At 38.9% G+C, this 20,184-nt stretch overlaps 2 protein-coding genes and 1 pseudogene across 4 annotated transcripts in view; 2 read left to right on the plus strand and 1 right to left on the minus strand.

Annotated features, from left to right (window-relative positions):
- Positions 1-312: 312 nt before the first annotated feature.
- ZNF317 (zinc finger protein 317) lies at positions 313-13,720 on the plus strand. 2 transcript variants are annotated; one of them, XM_084885701.1, is made up of 8 exons: positions 313-525; positions 6,822-6,880; positions 7,735-7,857; positions 8,378-8,514; positions 8,987-9,113; positions 9,521-9,616; positions 10,100-10,182; positions 10,668-13,720. In XM_084885701.1, exons 3-8 carry the CDS (start codon positions 7,827-7,829, stop codon positions 11,985-11,987), a joined length of 1,794 nt encoding a protein of 597 aa, XP_084741827.1. In that variant the 5' UTR covers positions 313-525; positions 6,822-6,880; positions 7,735-7,826; the 3' UTR covers positions 11,988-13,720. The 2 variants fall into 2 exon arrangements, with proteins under 2 accessions (XP_084741827.1, XP_084741828.1); XM_084885702.1 differs by having other exon boundaries at positions 9,521-9,604.
- The window catches only part of LOC311623533 (olfactory receptor 7D2-like), a 34,413-nt gene continuing 24,897 nt past the window's right edge, over positions 10,669-20,184 (plus strand). The window contains exon 1 of the mRNA XM_084885726.1: positions 10,669-10,767. The gene's annotated coding sequence lies outside the window, so the exon portion shown is untranslated. The remainder of the gene's footprint in view (positions 10,768-20,184) is intronic.
- LOC311623346 (U1 small nuclear ribonucleoprotein A-like) lies at positions 17,829-19,286 on the minus strand (annotated as a pseudogene). Its single transcript has one exon. The product of its transcript is annotated as a U1 small nuclear ribonucleoprotein A-like (transcript).

The following is a 20,184-nucleotide window of genomic DNA, read 5'->3' on the forward strand; positions in this document are numbered from 1 at the left end:
GTGGAGAATGTCTCATTCCGTTTGGAATTCAGGTTAGAGGTGTAGGGCTGCAGGTGGACATTTGAGTCTTAAGTGTATATATTTTATTTAAAGCGGCGAGACTCTTTGCGAGTATAGAGAGAACAATGATCAGAAGCTTGAAAAGTGAGTCCCAAGGCTCTCAAACAATTAGCAGTTGGGGACAGGTGCTCAACCATCAGTATCCATCCACCTGGGCATACTAACCAGCATGCCCGCCTACGCGCAGAACTACATTTCCCAGAATCCTCTCCGCTCTGTGCTTCCGGGTTAATTAGCCAATGAGTCACGCGTGACTTAAAAAGGCGGAAGTGAAACGGAAGCCATTATTCTCGGGAGGCGTTAGCCGCTGGACACATAGGCTTGTAGAGAGCTCCCCTGCGATTTCCTCCAGTCCTTGGTGACCTTCCGCCTCCCTGCGGCCGACTGGACCTTCCGTTTGCATTTCTCGGCCCTTCGGCGGCAGCTTCCGTGACCTCTGCTCCCCCCGATTTTACCCTCAGTAGGGTAAGCCCGGCTTTCCTCATTTAACCCTTTACTCTCGGCTTCTCTGAGCACCCAGAGGCCTACAAGGCAAGGAGTTATGGGGGATAACGTGGGCCTGGGCCTGGGCAGCCAGGTAGCCCGGCCAGGAGGGTGTTCTAGTCCGTGTGGAGGCGCGAGGACTGAAATTTAGAACCATATTTAGCGACATATTTGGGCGCTGATGACTGATCAAAAAACAAACAGAAACCAAATACCTGACACACCTTGGGGTGGAGACCGAAAAGTCAGGCCCGGTGAGTTCAGGATATTATGGGAATTCGGGACCTTGAGGATGAATTACCTTTCTTTTGCTTTTGTGGTCAGTTTTCTTTGTGGTTAGTGTTGCCTTAATATCAACACAGGCACATTGTTTCTGGCAGCGTTTGTCTCTAAAGCTTTTTATACTCGAACTTTTGGTGTCCTTGTCTATTTTTATTTTATTAACTTCAGTGGTCGCGTTTGTAAATAGCCTATAACTAGATTTAAAAATTCATTTGGGCATTGCTACTTAACTTGAGAGTTATTCCATTAATAGTTATTGTGATTACTAACACTTTGCATTGATTTTTTACCATGTCATTTGGTTCCTTTTATTTATCTTTCTATAGGACATATGTGCAAAAAAATGTATGAAAACTTATACTGGTACACACACAGTTAAAAGGACAGCAATAAAGCAAATCCACAAATCAGGCCAAGAAAATATTATGAAACCTCAGAAACCTGTGTGCTCCTGAATTGCATCCTCTTCTTCTCCAAGATTTTCTTTATGGATTCTACTGTTTATAGGCATTTCCCCCAAAATACATTTCCTAATTTTAGTAATTTTTTTTTTAATGTACTCACACGCTAAAGTATTTTCATACACATCCTTTTTCCATAAGGATGCCACTTTACATTCTAATTTAGAGATTTCTAAATATCTTGTAGGTTGAGTTTGTACACATACCCATTGTTTTTTAGGTACCTTGTGGCTTAAATTTTATTTTTTTCAGAAAGTTTTTATTGATTTTGAGAGAGAGAAACATCGACTTGTTTTTATGCATTCATTGGTTGTTTCTTTTTTCTTTTCTTTTTAAAAAAATATATTTTATTGATTTTTTTACAGAGAGAGAGCGATAGAAACATCAATGAGAGAGAATCATCGACCAGCTGCCTCTTGCACACCCCCTACTGGGGATGTGCCCTCAAAGAAGGTACAAGCCCTTGACCGGAATCGAACCCTGTACCAAGAAAAACCATTTAGGTCTGAAGTTTTCTTGGGGCGCTAATGACTGGTCAAAAAACAAACAGAAGCTGTTGTTTCAGTTCCTTTAAGGGTCATAGGGCATCTAAATTCTCTATTATGGTAAATAAAATTTTTTTTCATTCCATCTAAGATTTAAATTGCATAGTCACAGTTGTTAATAATGTGCTCATATTTTTAAATGCTTGCTACATCTGTAATGTTACTTTTTCACACACACACACACACACACACACACACACACATATTTATTTTAAAAATATAAATCCTGTCAGAATTTGGTTAATTTTGTTTTCTCAAAGAACTTTTGACTTGATTGAAGCACTTTGCAATATGTTTTGTTTTTTTTTAATTTCATAACTTTCTATTCTTTATAGTTTTCTTCTTTTTACTTTATTTGGGATGTTTCTAATTTCTTACATTGGGTATCTGTAACATCCCATAGAAGTGCAGTAATGTAGTATAAGATTTTAGATTTCAGTTCTAAATATTATGACTTCCTTGACCTGTGAATCACTTAGAATTTTCTCTTTTAATTTTCTTTTCTTTTTTTTTTTTTTTTTAATATATCTTATTGATTTTTTACAGAGAGGAAGAGAGAGATGTAGTTAGAAACATCTATGAGAGAGAATCATTGATCAGCTGCCTTTTGCACACCCCCTACTGGGGATGTGCCCATAACCGAATCGAACCCAGGACCATTCAGTCCCCAGGCTGATGCTCTATCCACTGAGCCATACCGGTTTCAGCATCTCTTTTAATTTTGAAACTTTTATTCCTATGACTTTGTTGTTGTCATCGTCTTTAATCATAGTTTGCTTAACTTCATTGCACTGGTCAGACTGATGCCATTTACATTGTGCTTGTGTGGTTGGATTTTATAGTTAGGAAATACTGTTTCATCTTAATCAGACTATGTATAGTTATTAAATTATCTACCTGAACTGTATTAGTGAGAGCTCTGGTGGTGCTTTTTAATTTTTTTCATACTTTTGAGGCTGTGTCATAACATGCAGGTATACACAGCATTTTCTTCAGTTATGCTTTTCACTGCAATATCTTGGTTTTCTCTGTGAGCTTTATTGCCTTAATCCATTTTGTCTTGTGTTAATATTTTTAAACCAGCTTAAAAAAAGTGTGTGCCTTACATATTTTTAAATTTTCATTCTTGTTATATCCCTATGTGTTAGATATCTCTTAGAAACAACATATAACTGAATTATTTTTAATCCATTTTGAGAATATCTACTTTAGTTGAAGCTTTTAAACATATTTTTTATTGATTTCTCCCCCTCCAGGCCAGGGAGAGGGAGATAGAAACATCAATGATAAAGGAGAGTAATTGATCGGCTGCCTCCTGCACGCCCCCAATTGGGGAAGGAGCCTGCAATCTGGACACGTGCCTTGAGCAGAAATCAAACCATCACCTCCCGGTTCATGGGAACCACTGAGCCGCACTCTCTGGGCTGAAGCATTTAGTCCATTAACATTTTATGTGTTAATATATTTGGTTGTTGAATTTGCCTTATCTTTTTCCATTTATTTTTTCTTGCTTCCTTTGATTTGAGTATTTTTTTTCTACTTTTTTCTTTGAACATTTTGAGTTTATTATACATATATATTTACTCTGAAGACGTTGACCTTAGAAGGGAGAGTAGAAGATAATAGATTAGTTGTGGGAGGAATTTTTGTATAACTAGAGACCAAAAAGTAAGAAAAATTTCTTTTAACTTTTAAGTATAGAATTCAGGAAAATGTACAGATCTTAGGTAATCTGTTTGATTAATTTTTTTTGACAGTTGTGTACATTGTGTATCCACTAACTAAAAAAAATACATATAGTTTTTCCTCAGTCTATTCAATACCATTTCATGTTCTCCATCAAGGCAACCACTTTTTTACTATGGACTTAAACAAGTTTTTTCATTGACTTAAATAAGTTTTGCCTATTCACGAACATCATGTGATTGGGATCAGAAAATTTCTTGTATCTATCTTCTGTTTGTCAACATATATTGTGTATCTTGGTAGTTTCTTTTTATTGCTGAGGAGTATTTCATTGTACATGTCACAGTTTTGTTTTGTTGATAGATATTTACACTTTTTGGCTTTTATGAATCAGAATGTTTCTTGGGTAAATATCTAGATGTGGAATTACTTGGTCAAATAGGTCTACTATTTAAGAAACTGGCAAATTGTTTTCCAAAATGTTTGAACCATTTCACATATCCACCATCATTATATAAGAATTAGAAAGAGAGAGATAAAGAAACATCAGTTAGAGAGAATCATTGATTGGCTGTCTCCTGTATGCCTCCTACTGGAGATTGAGCCCACAACCTAGTCATTAGCCTTGACTGGAATCAAACCCTGGACCCTTCCATCTGCAGGCCAAGACTTTTGCCAAGGAGCTTACTGCCTGTTTTCTTCTGGGACTTTTACTGTTTCAGGTCTTACATTCAAGTGTTTAGTCCGTTTTGAGTTGATTTTTGTGTACAGTGTAACATAATGGTCCAGTTCCATTCTTTAGCACTTGGCTGCCCAGTTTTCCCAGCAGCATTTTCTGACTCTCCTTTCCCATGGTATATTCTTGGCTACTTTGTCTTAAAAGTAGTTGAGCATGTATGTGTGGATTTATTTCAGGGCTCTCAATTCTATTTCATTGATGTATGTGTCTGTTTTTATGCCAGCTTATTCATTTTTAAAATAATGTTATTTGATTATTAAAAATTTTTAAATTCGGTAGAGTTTAGCTTATTGCTTTCTTTAAATCTTGTTCTATTTTGTGTCTAGACTAAAATATTGTTAGTAACTCAAGGGTCATTAAAATAGTCTCTGGATTTTATTTTTTGGTGCTTAATTAATCTTAAACAGATTTTTTTTTAATTCAAATTTTTGTGTATGTAGTAATATGATAAGTCAAAAGTTTCTTTTTTCCATTGAGTCTTTCAACACCATTTATTAAAAAGATAACTATCCCGTTTTGCTCTGTTAAGTCAATAATCCTATATAAAAGGTAATGTGGAAATCTACCAAACAGTGGAATGACCGGTTGCTATGACATGCACCGACCACTATGGGGCAGATGCTCAACACAGGGACTGCCCCCTGGTGGTCAGTGTGCTCCCACAGGGGAAGCACCACTCAACCACAAGCCGGGTTGATGGCTGGCGAGCACAGCGGTGGTGGCAGGAGCCTTTTCTGCCTCTATCACAGTGCTAAGTATGTCCAACTGCAGCTTAGGCCCGCTCCCAACCTAAGCTGTCAGTTGGACATCCCCTGAGGACTCCTGGACTGGTAAAGGTTGCAGGCTGGGCTGAGGGTGCCCCCCTGCCAGTGCATGAATGTCACGCACTGAGCCTCTAGTGTTGTAATAACAATGTATGGTGTTAGATGGGTACTAGATTTACAATGGTGATTACTTCATAAGTTACATAAATGTTTGATCACAATGTTGTGCCCTGAAATTAATATGATATTATTAAGTATTATGTTATTAGGTACCATATAATAATATAATGTTATTAAATGTTATATTATTAAGTATTATATAATAATATAATATTTATATAATAAAGAGGTATTGTGCAAATTGACCATCACTCCAACACACACCATGTGCCCTTATTTGGTCAAAGATGGCCATCCCCATGTGGACATAAGATGGCAGCCACAAGATGACTACCACAAGATAGCCAGCAGGGCAGGGCAGTTGGGGGCATCCCAGCCAGCAGGAGAGGGCAGTTAGGGGAAATCACACCGGCAGGGGAGCAGTTAGGGTTGATCAGGTTGTCAGGGGAGGGGTTAGGAGGTGATCAGGCTGTCAGGCAAAAGCAGTTAAGGGCAATCAGGCAGGCAGACAGGCGAGCGGTTGGATTGTGAGAGGGATGTCTGACTGCCCGTTTAGGCCCAATCCTGGGCAAGTCAGACATCCCTTGAGGGGTCCCAGATTGGAGAGAGTGCAGGCTGGGCTGAGGAACATGAGAGACACCCCTCCCTCCCATCCGAACAAATTTTGTGCACTGGCCCTCTAGTGTCAAGTATAATTTTAAAATTATTATTTTAAAACAACCGCTTTCGCCAAAGCTGATTTGGCTCAGTGGATAGAGTGTCGGCCTGTGGACTCAAGATCCTAGGTTCGATTCCGGTCAAGGGCATGTACCTTGGTTGTGGGCACATCTACAGTAGGGGGTGTGCAAGAAGCAGCTGATCGATGTTTCTCTCTCATCGATGTTTCTAACTCTCTATCCCTCTCTCTTCCTCTCTGTAAAAAATCAATAAAAATATATTAAAAAAAACAACAACAACAGCTTTTCTACCCAGCTGGTGTGGCTCAGTGGTTGAGTATTGACTTATTAACCACGGAGGTCGTGGTTCAATTCCTGGTTGGTCAAGGCACATGCCTGGGTTGCTGGTTCAATCCCCATAGGGGGTATGCAGGAGTCAAATGATCCATGATTCTCTCTCTTTTCACTGGTGTTTCTCTCTCTCCCTCTCCCTTCCTTACTCTGAAATCAATAAAAACATATATATATTTTTAAAAAACTGCTCTTATCAAATTGCTTTGTTCTTTATCGAAAATTGACTCTGCATTTGTATTTCTATTTCTAACTATTCTGTCCCATAGACCTATTTATCTATACTTATCTCAATAACTCTTCATTACTGTGGTGAAGTTCATAGTATGAATCATTCAAGTTTGTTTTTCTTAATATTGTTCTGGCTCTTCTAGATCCTTTGCATTTTAATCCACATTTTAGATTTGGCTTGTCAATTTCTAGAAAAAAGCCTGTAGGGTGTTTTGCTAGTAACTGTGTTCTGTCTGCAGATGAATTAGGATAGCATGAATACTCTAATAATGGCTCTTGTAGTCCATGAAAGTGATATTCTTCCCCACTTATTTAGGTCTTTAACTTCTTTCATCAGTGTTTCAGTTTTTTATTGTAAAGGCCATACACAGCTTTTGATTTATTACTAGATAATTTGCTTTCTGCTATCATATATGGAATTGTTTTTTTGTTTCATTTTTTAGACCTTGCTGAGATCCATTTTTCCTGGTTATGATTACTATGAAAGGAACAGATGATAATGGTAAGACAGTTCTTTTTTTCTTTCCTTCTTTTTTTTTTTTTCAGAAAAACTGTTGAGATTTTTACCTGGTTATGGGGATATGGAAGGTTGGATTGCCTAGTGTGCTTTCCTTTAATGTAGATGCTCCTTTAGAGTTAACGACTTTGAGTTTTGAGGTGACCGGCTGTGTGTGGACTGATCTTCCCAACTATCTTTACAGAGGAGATAGATGGTTGGAATCATCCAGGGCTGGTCTTTTGGTCATTCAGGGTTATAACAGGAAGAAGAATTAGACAGATTGTAGAAGTGATGGATTGTGATGATTCTTGGCTTGATAGGTGGAGCAGTGAGAATAGGAATTTGCTGCGAGGGAGCAAGATTGTAGAAGCATGAGTGGTTTGGAATCCTCTATAAAGCGAAAGAGTTCATGCAAGAAGATTGTTGTGCAGAAGTGCAGATTTCTGAATCATCGTGAGATAAAGTTGGCAACTAAAGATGACAAGACCTGTGTGTTGGCCTACAGTTATGTAGATGTGTAGTGAGGGGGCCAAATAGCATTGGAGATTGGAGCGTGTAGTCCTAGATAGACCATCTCATGGGTACTTGAATGATCCTAAACCATGGCATGTATCAAAGTTGAAGAACAGAAGTCTGGGGCACAAATATTCAATGAGCGAGGGAGTTTAACAGAGTTGTACTTGCTGACACATACTTGGGGGTCAGGGTTGTCCACCGCATTGCCTGGAGGTTTTGTCTAAGCAAGGGAAAGGCTTAGGATAAGATAGAATTTGCTGCTCAAATGGAGAAATACTGGAAATCAGAAGTCAGATTGTCCTGTGAACTTCTCCTAGTAATCTTTTTCTCATTTACTACAGATGCCTGCTCAAAGAGTCCCATAAGAACAAGAGAATAGCTTTCTGATACTAATGCCCTGTTGTTCAGGCAAATTTATTATCATTCTCACAGGATGGCAGCTCTTGATCTCTCCCCCACATGTGGTAAGTTCTAGGGGTGAAGAATGCTCTCAGAATTCAAGCTTAAGTGGCCTCTGCCACTTCCCAAGGACAGAGGGAGGGTTACCAAGGAGAGGATGAATCACCTGGAAAGTAGTGGGAGCAAAGTCTTGGGAGAGCCCCATGAGGTGACTGTCTGATTTAGGCAGGATCTTCCTGAGTTTGGGTGAGAGAGGGAGTGTGTATAATGGGTGTGAAAAGAAAAACAGTATGGGTAGTAACCCTGAACTACCTCGTTTATTATTTTGATAAATCTGAGCAAAGCTCTGTCTCTTAGAGATTTAATTTCTTCTCTCATAAATTGAGAAAACATACTACTTTTGTTACAGGTATATTGGCCCACCTCCCTCTTTCCTGTCATTGAGTAGAGCAGGACTGCTCTGGATTCTTACTGAATGTGGTGGTGTGTGTGAATTTTGATTGGGAATGTGACCTACACACTTATAGTTTAGTAGTGTGTGAGTGTTAAGCAAGCTTTTATTCTCATGGATTGTGTCTTCTCCAGCTATATCCATCCAGGAACCTGCCCATATCCAGGAGTCAGAAATTCCTCTTCCTTCAAAAGACCATTCCTGTCACCAGAATGTGGATCTGTTTGCCTGTAATGGCCTGGAGTCTCATATGTCAACTAATGTTTCCCAGGTACACGAATATCTCTGGGCCCCTGAAGGGGGAGAGGCACTTCCTAGGACACCCCCAATATCACATAATGAAATTCTTTTAGATTTTTATTCTGGTTAGTTGATGCCTGATTAGGGATCAATAGAAAGAGCCAAATAATGTTTTAAGGCTGTCATGGTATCAAAGTTGTTAGGGAAAATGACTTACATACCAAATGTTTCTCTGATGATATAATTTAAGTGCTCAGGCCAGGCTAAAAGTGGAGAGAGAATTTGATCCCATGTCAGAGATGCATTTGAAGCAGTGAGACAGGATAAGATCACCTCATAAGGAACACAGGACAGCTATTGACTGGCTTCTGGAATAAATTTTGAGACACCAGAACTCCAAACTGGAAATCCTATGATTTGAGTCTTTTCATTGTTCAGTCTTCAGCCTCTACCATCTTTGAACTCAAGCTGTTTTCTCACTGACCCCAAATGTGGTGTTTCAGGACTCAGTGACTTTCCAGGATGTCGCAGTAGACTTTACTGAGAAGGAGTGGCCCTTGTTGGATTCTAATCAGAGAAAACTATACAAAGATGTGATGCTGGAGAACTATAGCAACCTTGCCTCAGTGGGTAAGAGTGGCATCATTTCTTCATTTATTAATCAAATAATTTTGTTTTAAGTAGTTGGCTGTAACCTAGTAGCAGTGTGGGGATTTGGAACACAATTGTTACCTGGTGCCTACCCTCTTGGTGTCTCCCATGGATATTGAGATCTGTTTATTGTATTGACCTTGGAGGTTGTCAAATGTGTCCGAACTTGGACATAGGCTTCTGAATTAAGAAATCTCTTAAAGGGCAAAACATATGGGTATTTTTGGTTTTCATTTTTATGACAGCCTTTAACTGTGTCCCTTAGAAATCTTGTTACCATCATTTTACTGCTCCTAAGTCAGTCTTGTCCATCTTCAGAACTCTGACTTCAGAACACGTGTCCTCTGCACAATCCTCCCTCAACATGTATCTTTCCCTGTGAGTAGGGTGTCAGGTGGGGAAACCCAGCCTCATCTTCCACTTGGAGCAAGAAGAGGAGCTGAGAACAGAGGAGAGGGGACTTCCCCAAGGTACATGTCCCGGTAAGGACCTGTAATTATAAGTGCTTCTAAGTAGTGGCTATTCTCAGTGATTGGGGTGGAGGGAGATCCATTCAGAAATGTCACCCAGGGATATATAATATGCTCATTCCTTTCACTGCTCCTCTTTTCTTTGACAGATTCTTTGGTTTCACTATCCTTTCACCTTCAAATTTCACTTGTCCACATGGAACTTTTTTCTGTCCTTTTAAATTCAACATTCCTGATTATATTTTTTCTTTAATTAATGTTAGTCTTTGAAGAATTCTTCTTAGAGTGCTGACATAAATGTCTACCTCTTGACATTGCCAAATACCACACAGTCAAATATTTCAGTCATTTTTACTCATGCATTCTTCCTTTTCACCTCATCTTTGTTTTTTTAGGATTAGCATTTTAAAAAAATTACCTATTTTTGTCACCAGCATTCTACCATTTTTTTTTTTTTTTTTATCAGCAAATTTATCTTTTTCCAATTTGTTTCAGGTTGGGAGATTCCTTCTAAAACCAAGTGGTCTATTCTTATGGCAAATATTTTTGGAAATGAAACACCTAGTGATGTGACAATGGTAAGAATTTTGGGGGATAATTCTGGATCTTCTGTATCAGGAGATGAGTGGGGCAGCTTAAGTTAGAAAAGGAGCTCAAGAACTAGGCCAGTGACATTCCCCAAGAGGAAGCAGTGTTACAGACACTATTATTACCAAATACCAACCCAAAACTTTCCACTTAGAGTTCTGATGAGTAAATATTTTTTTAGCTATGTCTTAGATAATTGAGTGTTAGAGTTCAATTCAGATTTAAACAGTTAAAGTCTATTTTGTAAAAAGCTTTGATATTGCTACACACATGGTACCTTAGGGCATACAAACATTCACCTATTCTACTTGATAGAACCCATAGGGGCAGGAGTAGTCCTTTTAAATCTATAATCATAATGATGACATCTATAGTCATAATGATGAGCTTTAATTTATGTCAGTTTATGTGGGGATAATTCTTAGGAATGAAATGAATATTGGAAATGCCTTAGCACTCATCTTTAAATCAACAGGAAAGAACTCATCTTGGAGAGAAATCCACTGAATATGCTCACCTGTTTGAAGTTTTCAGTATGGGTGCTCATCTTACTCAGCAAATGGGAAGACACACTGGTAAGAGGCCCTATCACCGACGAGACTGTGGGGTAGTTTTCAATAACAGGCCACATCTAACACAACATGGGAGCATTTACCATGGGAAAAAAATGCATGAATGCCATCAGTGTCAAAAAGTCTTCACCACAAGTGCTTCTCTTACACGGCACAGGAGAATACACACTGGGGAGAAACCCTATGAATGCAATGTCTGTGGGAAAGCTTTCAATGATCCCTCAGCCCTTAGGAGTCACGCAAGAACTCACCTCACAGAGAAGCCCTTTGATTGCAGTCAATGTGGAAATGCATTCCGAACTCTCTCCTCCCTAAAGATACACATGAGAGTTCACACTGGGGAGAGACCTTACAAGTGTGATGAATGTGGGAAGTCATATGGCAGGAGCTGCCACCTCATTGCACACAAAAGAACACACACTGGAGAGAGACCCTATGAATGTCAAGACTGTGGGAAAGCTTTCCAGCATCCGTCCCATCTCAAAGAACATGTCAGGAATCACACTGGAGAGAAACCCTATGAATGCACACAGTGTGGAAAAGCCTTTCGATGGAAATCTAACTTTAATTTGCACAAGAAGAACCACATGGTAGAGAAAACATATGAATGTAAAGAATGCGGGAAATCCTTTGGTGATCTCTTATCCCGAAGAAAACACATGCGAATTCATATTGTAAAGAAACCCGTTGAATGTAGACAGTGTGGGAAGACATTCAGAAACCAGTCCATCCTTAAGACACACATGAATTCTCACACTGGAGAGAAACCATACGGGTGTGATCTATGTGGAAAAGCCTTCAGCGCCAGCTCAAACCTAACGGCACACAGGAAAATACACACCCAAGAGAGACGCTATGAATGTGCTGCCTGTGGAAAAGTCTTTGGTGATTATTTATCCCGGAGAAGGCACATGAGCATTCATCTTGTAAAGAAACATGTTGAATGTAGACAGTGTGGGAAAGCCTTCAGAAACCAGTCAACTCTTAAGACACACATGAGAAGTCACACAGGAGAGAAGCCGTATGAGTGTGATCACTGTGGGAAAGCCTTCAGCATAGGCTCAAACCTTAATGTTCACAGGAGAATACACACTGGGGAGAAGCCCTATGAATGCTTGGCTTGTGGGAAAACCTTCAGTGATCATTCATCTCTTCGGAGTCATGTTAAAACTCACCAGGGAGAAAAACTCAGAGTGTCATCAGTGTGGAAGAGGCTCCAATGACACACCTTCTTTAAGAAACTGAGAGCTCAGACTGGAAGGAAACCTTGTAAGGAAACCTTGTAAGTTTCAGGAAGGTAGGAAAGCCTTTATTAACTCATCTTACTGAGCACAAGGGAATACATGTAACTGGAAGAAAGCCAGTTTGTGCAATGACTGAAATGACGAATTTTTTTCTCATCTCTGAGAATTAACGCTGGGGGGAAAATGTGTCTCTATGTTGTGGAAAAGCCATCAGTGTACATTTAGGTCTTAACAAATGTGACAGCTTAGGAAGAGAAACCTTAGCCTGATACTTAATGTCGAAATTACTGTTGTACCACCTGGCACCTTCTGAGCTTATGAGAAAAGTAAGCACTCTAGGGAAACATGGAAAAGTCAGTAATGGGTCAGGAAACTACAGCCAGCTGTCTATTTATGTATGGTTCTCAAGCTAAGAATAGATTACATTTTTAAGGAAGAAAAATATGTGACAGAGACTGTGTGGCCCACAAAGTTTAAAATACTCATTATCTGGTTTTTTATAGAAAAAAAAAAATTGCCAATTCCTGTTGCAGAGCCGTGGTAATTACCAGGAAGTGGATATGCTCCCCAGGAGGCATTTGACAATCTCTGGAGACATTTTTGGTTGTTAAAACTGGAGAAAGCATTACCTTCATATAGTTGGAAGACATCAAGGATATTGCTAAATAGATTACAATGCAGAGGAGCCCTCAGAACAAAGATTTATATGCCCCAAAAGGTTAATATTGCCAAGGTTGAGAAACCTAGTCCTAGAAGAGCTCCTCGATTTTTATGAAACTTGAGTACTCTAGTACTCATGGTAGATGAGTTTATATTTAAAGCTTCAAAAATATAACCAATGTAATTAATTCAAGAAATGCAAGAACCCACATTGCAGGCAATCCTGTGTGGAAATAATTTCAGCCATAGCTCCCTCACTTTGCTTATGAGAATTCATTCACATCCCAAAGGAATTTTCTAGTGAGTGTGAAATTGCATTTGATGTATTTCATTGTGAAAATAGACCCTCGCTCATAAATATTTAATCTTTAAGGTTGTGCTCTAAATTACCCTTACACACATCACAATATGTTTGTATGTAGTATTTTAATTATAATTTCATTCTTAAGAATGTGTTAACTTCCTTTTGAATGATTTACTTGACCAATAGACTGTCGAATCTTATGTACTGTGAACCATTGATATTTTTAGTGTCTGATTATTTATTTAAATCAAATACATTGAGATCAGACAATGATGTCTTCATCAGATGAGTCCTTTGGGATATTCCAGCCAACAGTGGCAAATAACTTCTAGTTGCTCCCCAAATATCTTCCATGTCAAGAAAACTTAATTTTTGTCAGATTAGTAAGGTGTACAATTTTTAAAATCTCTTACAAGTTTCCGTACAATTTGTCCAGTCCATGTTCCACAGCCTTTCTATTATCAGATAAGCAGATGTTACTCTACGGGCTTTGAGAAGACTCCTGGAAAAAGGGCCCTTCTTACCTGGATTCTTCTCCACTTGTATTTTACTTTTGTTCTTCCCCCCACTTCTCACCTAGTAAGGAGATCCAGTACCTAGTGTTAAAAGATCCATCTTGTGACCATGAGGATGCACAGGCTAAGAAGGATCCTGCAGAAAATTCACAAAGGGGCTTTAGGGTCTATACTAGTCCTGAGTTTACTTCCAGACCTATTACATGAAAAAATAAAACTGATTATTGGTTTAAGCTGCTTTGGATATTCTTTTTTTTTTTTTTTTTTTTTTTTCCTATTAGTTTTTTTATTTGCAGAGGGAGGGTTCTGTGTCATCCAGCTTGATGCTGTTTAACCCATTCACCTGTGACAGAGACTGTGTGTGGCACACAAGTGAGTTTTTATAACTGCTACACATGTGGGTATAATCTGCTTATACTTTTTTTTTTTTTTTTTAAATATATTTTATTGATTTTTTACAGAGTGGAAGAGAGAGAGATAAAGAGCCAGAAACGTCTATGAGAGAGAAACATCGACCAGCCGCCTCCTGCACACCCCCCACGGGGGATGTGCCCGCAACCAATGTACATGCCCTTGACCGGAATCGAACTCGGGACTTCTCAGTCCACAGACCGACTCTCTACCACTGAGCCAAACCGGTTTCAGCGTCTGCTTATACTTTTAACTGTTGGATATGAACTTTTAACTTCTTGAAGCCAAGTTTTAAAATTGCATTTCATATCTTTGATCTATTTAAACATCTATTTTCCTTTCTTCTTGTATTAAAGAACTGTATTTGTTTTCACAGAAGTGCTAAGTGGACATCTACTTTATTCAGTTTCTTCTTAAGGTGAAGAAAACTCTTTGTAAATGTCTAGAGAAATATAGTAGCTTTCTGTTCACACTTTGCAAGTAAAAAGGGTGGATTGTTCCACTACTGACATGTTAAAAAAAAAAAAAAAAAAGTGCTGAGAAGCAGGTGCCATCAATTCCTTTTGCACGTGGAGATTTTGAGGCAAGGAAGTTTAGGTGATTTGTTTGAGGCCAACCTGTCAGCAGGCAGTAATGCTTGTATTTAAACTCTGGTGCCGGATTCCAGTCTATATTACTATGTCAGGCCTTGTTCTATGCCCTGGGTCTGTAGTGAATCAAGATATTTCCCTTCAGTTGCTTACATTCTACTTGGGGTCGAGGCACCTGGTAAATGAGTAAATATATCTCTGATGGTGGTCAGTGCATGGAGGAAAAATTAAGCATGTAATGATGAGAATGTGGGATTCAGTGGAGCTGTGGGGTGTGTAAGGAAAGCCTTTGTACAAGGTGACATTTGCACAGAGATGTAAATGAGCTGTAAGTGTGGGCTATATTGTAATGTGGGGAGGAGCACCTTCAACAGCAGTTCAGGGGCCATGAGAAATTTTGTGCTTGGGACAAAGAGTCCTGTGTGACTGGAGTGGATCACAGTTGTGAGTTGCTAAAGATGATGAGGTCAGAGCTAGTTCAGGGTCCTGATCATGGGGACATCCTGTAGGGTTAACTGGAAGGACTTGGCCTTCATTCTCAATTTGGAGGGCTTTGAACAGTGTCAAAGTGTCCAATTTATAATTTTAAAGGATCACAGTGGCTTCTGGGTTGATAGGCTAAATAGAGGGACAAGGTACAAACTGTCAGGCCATTGCAGAATTCAAGTCACATATAATGGTGGTCAGATTAGTAGGGGTAGTGGTGGTTTGAGGGTGACATTAATGACAGTAGCCCTAATTTCATTTTCAGATTGTGATTCTTTCTATCAGTATACCACAAGTTATTTACCTCTTCTGCTGATGTAGTTAGAGTTAGTTATTGGATGTTTTTACTTTTCTCAGTTATGAGCAATGCTGCTTTAAGACATTTTGTCACATGTCTTCTGGAGTATTGGTGAGTTATTCCAGGAGTGTGAAATTGCTGAACTATAAGGTCTGTGCATCTTCTGTTTATTAGTGTGATACCAAAGTCATTTCTAAAGTGTGTAATGATACTTTGTATATGTGTGGTAACATTTTAAAACAGGTTTTACTAAAATGCAGAAAAATACTTAATTCATATATATACAACAGCTAAATTATCACACGAACACATCCATATGATCAGGCCAGAAAAAGTACTACCAGCATTCCTGATACTCCTTCTTGCCTCTTTCAAATGACAAACCCTTCCCTACTCTCCATAGGTGACCAATATCCTGACTCACAATATGGCTTGGGGTTTTGTTTCTTACCCCTATACAAGTGGAACCATACAGTATATGTTCTTTTGTATCTATGTTAATTTTCCCTAATGTTTTTGTGAAATTGATGCATATTGTTTTGAGTATCTCAAGCTAGTACATTTTATTGTGTTCCATTGTTTTGAATATCCCACATTTTGTTTAAGCAGTTTGTGTTGATGGGCAGACATTTGACTTTTCTGCTTGGGACTGCTATGAATAATGCTGCTATGAGCATATTTTATTATTTCTGACAGTGCACATGTGTATGTGTTTCTCTTGGGTGTATACCCTGTGCTGAAATTGCTGGTCATATGGGATGCATATGTTCACTTTTCATAGATGATGCCAATTTTCCAAAGTGGTTGTACAAATTTGCTTTCTAAGAAGCTATTTTATTGAATTACCTGCCTTTTTCTTATTATGAGCCCTATGGTTGGATATATTTTACAAATATTTTCTCCAACTTTGTGGCTTGTCTCTTCTATGTATTTTTTTAATGTAGTTAATGTCATCTAATCTTTATGGACAGTGCTCTGATATTCCTGAGAATTTGCCTAACTCGAAGGCAAGAAGATATTCTACATTTTTTTTCTACAAGTTTTATTGTTTCAATATGTACATTTATATCTACAGTTCACCTACAATTGATTTTTGTGTATTTTTATCTTTTCCACATTGACCCAGATAATTTATTTTTAAAAAACTTTATCTTTACCCAAAGGGTTTGAGATACCACCTTTGTCATATTCTGAGTTTTATGTGTTTTTACCCTAATTCTGAACTTTATATTTTTGCCACAGTGTTTAAATTATAAGAAGCTTTGTAATACGTTTTAATGTCTATGTGAACTGGTTTCCCCCTCACGGTTTTTCTTTTCCAGTGTTTCCCTAGGTATTCTTGCCCTTTTTTATATGCACTTTCCTATTGTCCTACTCCATAAAATTAGCCTGTTGGTACTTTTATTGGCATTGTCTTGAATTTATAAGTTCACTTGGAGAAAACTATATCTCTATATTGTTAAGTCATCTTAACCAAGATCAGGGGATGTCTTTTCATTTAAGTCTACTTTTGAGTTTTTCAGGATGTTTAAAAATTTTCCTTGTACAGTTTTCCTTATAACAATTTTTTTGTTGTTTCCCTTAATATTTAATTCTTTATTTAAATGAGATTTTTCTATACCATTATGATTTCATAGTTTCTGTATATGAAAGCTACTGATTTTGTATCTTAATTATATAACTTGCTATTTGACTGAATTCTTTTACTTTTTAAGTTTTACTGCTTTTTTTGGAGTTTTCCAGGCATAATACTGTGTCATCTGTAAATTATGATAGCTTTACTTATTTACCAATTCTTATGTCTCTGATTGTTTTTGTTTGCCTCATTGCATTAGTTAATACCTCTACTGCAGTGGTAAGTAGTAGCAGAAGTAGTAGGCATTCTTACCTTGTTCTAGGGGTAAAGTCCCTTTTGATTTTCCACTGATTAAGATAATGTTTTGGAGTTATTTATTTTATCATATTTAAAAGGTACATTATATTCTTGGAAGTTTACCATGAATGGGTGGTGAATTTTGTCAGTTTTTGTGATTTATTAATACTAGTATATGATATTAATAAATTTCTCAGCATTCAAAAAGCCTTACATTCTGAATGACTTTCACTTGGTCATGGTATATTATTTTCTTAATGTGGTTTGTTAGTATGTTAGTATTTCGTTTAGAATTTGTTGATTTTCATGAATGATAATTGGTCCATAGTTTTCTTTGTCTTTATCTGGTTTAGGTATTTGTATTATACTTACTTCATAAGAAGATATAGTAATATTTCTTTTTTTCCAATGCTCTGGAATAGATTATACAGCGTTAGTAGTCTGTGGTGTTTTAAGATTTGGTAGAACTCACTGTGAAATCATCCTGGTCATGTGCTTTTCTAGTTGGATATTTTCTTAGGAACTTTATGGACATTGTTCTGTTTTAAGCTTTCTAACTTGAATGATGTCAATGTTAGTAATCTGTATTTTCCTAGGAAATTGCCTAATTCATCTAGTGTAGAAGTCAGCAAAATCATATTACGATTTTAAAAATGTTTTCTGACTCTGTGTGTCATCACCTGTTTGTTGTTGTTGTTGTTTTTGTATATTTGCCTTTTTTTTTTCCCTGAATCAAATGAGTGGTTTATTTACTTTAAAAAAACGGAATTTTGACTCGTTAGATTGATTGCTTTTCTGTTTTCCTGTTAATTTCTTTTTCTTTTCTTTATTTTTTAAATGTATTTTATTGATTTTTTACAGAGAGGAAGAGAGAGGGATAGAGAGTCAGAAACATCGATGAGAGAGAGAGACCAATCAGCTGCCTCCTGCACACCCCCCACTAGGGATGTGCCCGCAACCAAGGTACATGCCCTTGACCAGAATCGAACCCAGGACCCTTCAGTCCGCAGGCCAACGCTCTATCCACTGAGCCAAACCGGTCTTGGCTGTTAATTTCTTTTTTGTTTTTCCAAATAAAAAAAACAAAAACAAACCCAAAATACCTTAATTCCAGCCTAACAGCACCAGGTTGCAATGTCTGGCGACAGATGAGGTATACTGCTGTGTGGCCACTCACACATACATTTCTAAGAAGGCTCCTGAGGGGAACTTACCTCCAGGGGGCTGAACGAAGGGGAAGAGGGGAGCCCCGATGAGGTATGGATGGGCATGGAAAGAAGTCGCTGCTTCTTGACAAAGGAGATCTTTGCGGCGTAGCTCTGGGTGATCTTGAACCCCTGTAGGAAGTCTCAAAGGACCCCTGCGTGTACCCCGTTGTCAGACTCCACGAAGGCCATGTCCTGCTGCCCTGGACCAGCCAGACCTTGAAGATAGAGATCTGGTTGAAAAACATGGACAGCATGAACTTGTTGGTCTTTGGCAGGTTGGTGAGGAGCAAGATGTGATTTAGAGGGTTTTTTTCTAAGAGGCTGGGTAGGTGGCATCTGACCTGGCATAAGCTGCTGTGGGGGCAGTGGCTCTCACTGGGATCTGGCCATGTTAGAGGCTTGGAGATGGATCATGCCAGGGGACAGCATGTAGGGAGGCTGGTCCCAAATGTGTGCATGATGCGGGGCACCTGAGTCATGGTCCCATGCTCAGGACGCCCTGGGTCAGCCCCCACATTGAGAGTGACTGCCATAGCCTGTGCCAGTTTCTTGGCAGCTGAGGTCTCCTGGCTCTTGGGTTTCCTCTTCTCCCACTTCTAGTCCTGTTTCACAGATGCGCCCTTCATCTTGGCAACAATATCCAAGTCAGAATTGGCATATGGGATGTGCATGGGTTTGTTGTAGAAAGGAAAACCTGCATGCAGCGCAGGGCACTGGTGCTGCTGGCCTTTTTGAAGATGACAAGGGCCTGGCCCTCATCTTCAGGCTCTGGGACAGGATATTCAGAATCTGGCCAAACTGGGAGAAGGTAGCATACAAGGACTTCTTCAGCTCATCCTTCTTGATCTTCTCATTGAGGTTGTTGATATAAACAGTAAGCCGGGGCAGGTCTGAGGAACTTCCCTGAAGGGAGGTGTCATGGTAGGGTAACAGTCACGAGTCTGGCAAGTGGCTTCTCAGTGCTCAGTGCCTTCCTCATTAATTTCTGCCTTTGTCTCCATTTTTTTCTTTATGCTTCCTTTTGGTTTATTTTTTTTAAACTGGTAATTGATTTTTTTTTCAATTTTTTTTAATTGAATTATTATCTGTGTACATATTTTAACATTGCTCCCCCCTCCCATACATACCCTCCCTCCCCATGATTTTTTTTTTAATTTAATATATTTTTATCGATTTCAGAGAGGAAGGGAGAGGGAGAGAGAGAAACATCAATGAGAGAGAACCATTGATTTGATTGGCTGCCTCCTGCATATCCCACACTGGAGATCTAGCCTGCAACCTGGGCATGGACCCTTCAGTCCACAGGCTGATGCTCTATCCAGTAAGCCAAACCAGCTAGGGCTGGTAATTGATTTTTTTTTTTTTTTTTTTTCTTTTTTTTAAAATATTTTTTTTTTGATTTTTTACAGAGAGAGGAAGAGAGAGGGATAGAGAGTTAGAAACATCGATGAGAGAGAATCATCAGTCAGCTGCCTCTTGCACACCTCCTACTGGGGATGTGCCTGCAACCAAGGTACATGCCCTTGACCGAATCAAACCTGGGACCTTTCAGTCCGCAGGCCGACGCTCTATCCACTGAGCCAAACCGGTTTTGGCTCGTAATTGATTCTTAATCTTTTATTTTATTGACAAGTATTTTATGCAGTGAGTGTCAAACTACAGCTGGAAGGTAGGGAAGGGTAAGAGATCAACCGAAGGACTTGTATGCATGCATGTAAGCACAACCAACATACTCAAGACAGTGCGGGGAAGGGAGGTGGTAAGAGAGGTGGCGGGGGGCGGGGGGGGGGGGGCGGGCGGGGGAAGACATGTATTACTATTTGTAATAGTT

The sequence above is a fragment of the Pipistrellus hanaki genome, assembly GCF_964339955.1.
Source record: "Pipistrellus hanaki genome assembly, chromosome: 5".
NCBI lineage: Eukaryota > Metazoa > Chordata > Mammalia > Chiroptera > Vespertilionidae > Pipistrellus > Pipistrellus hanaki.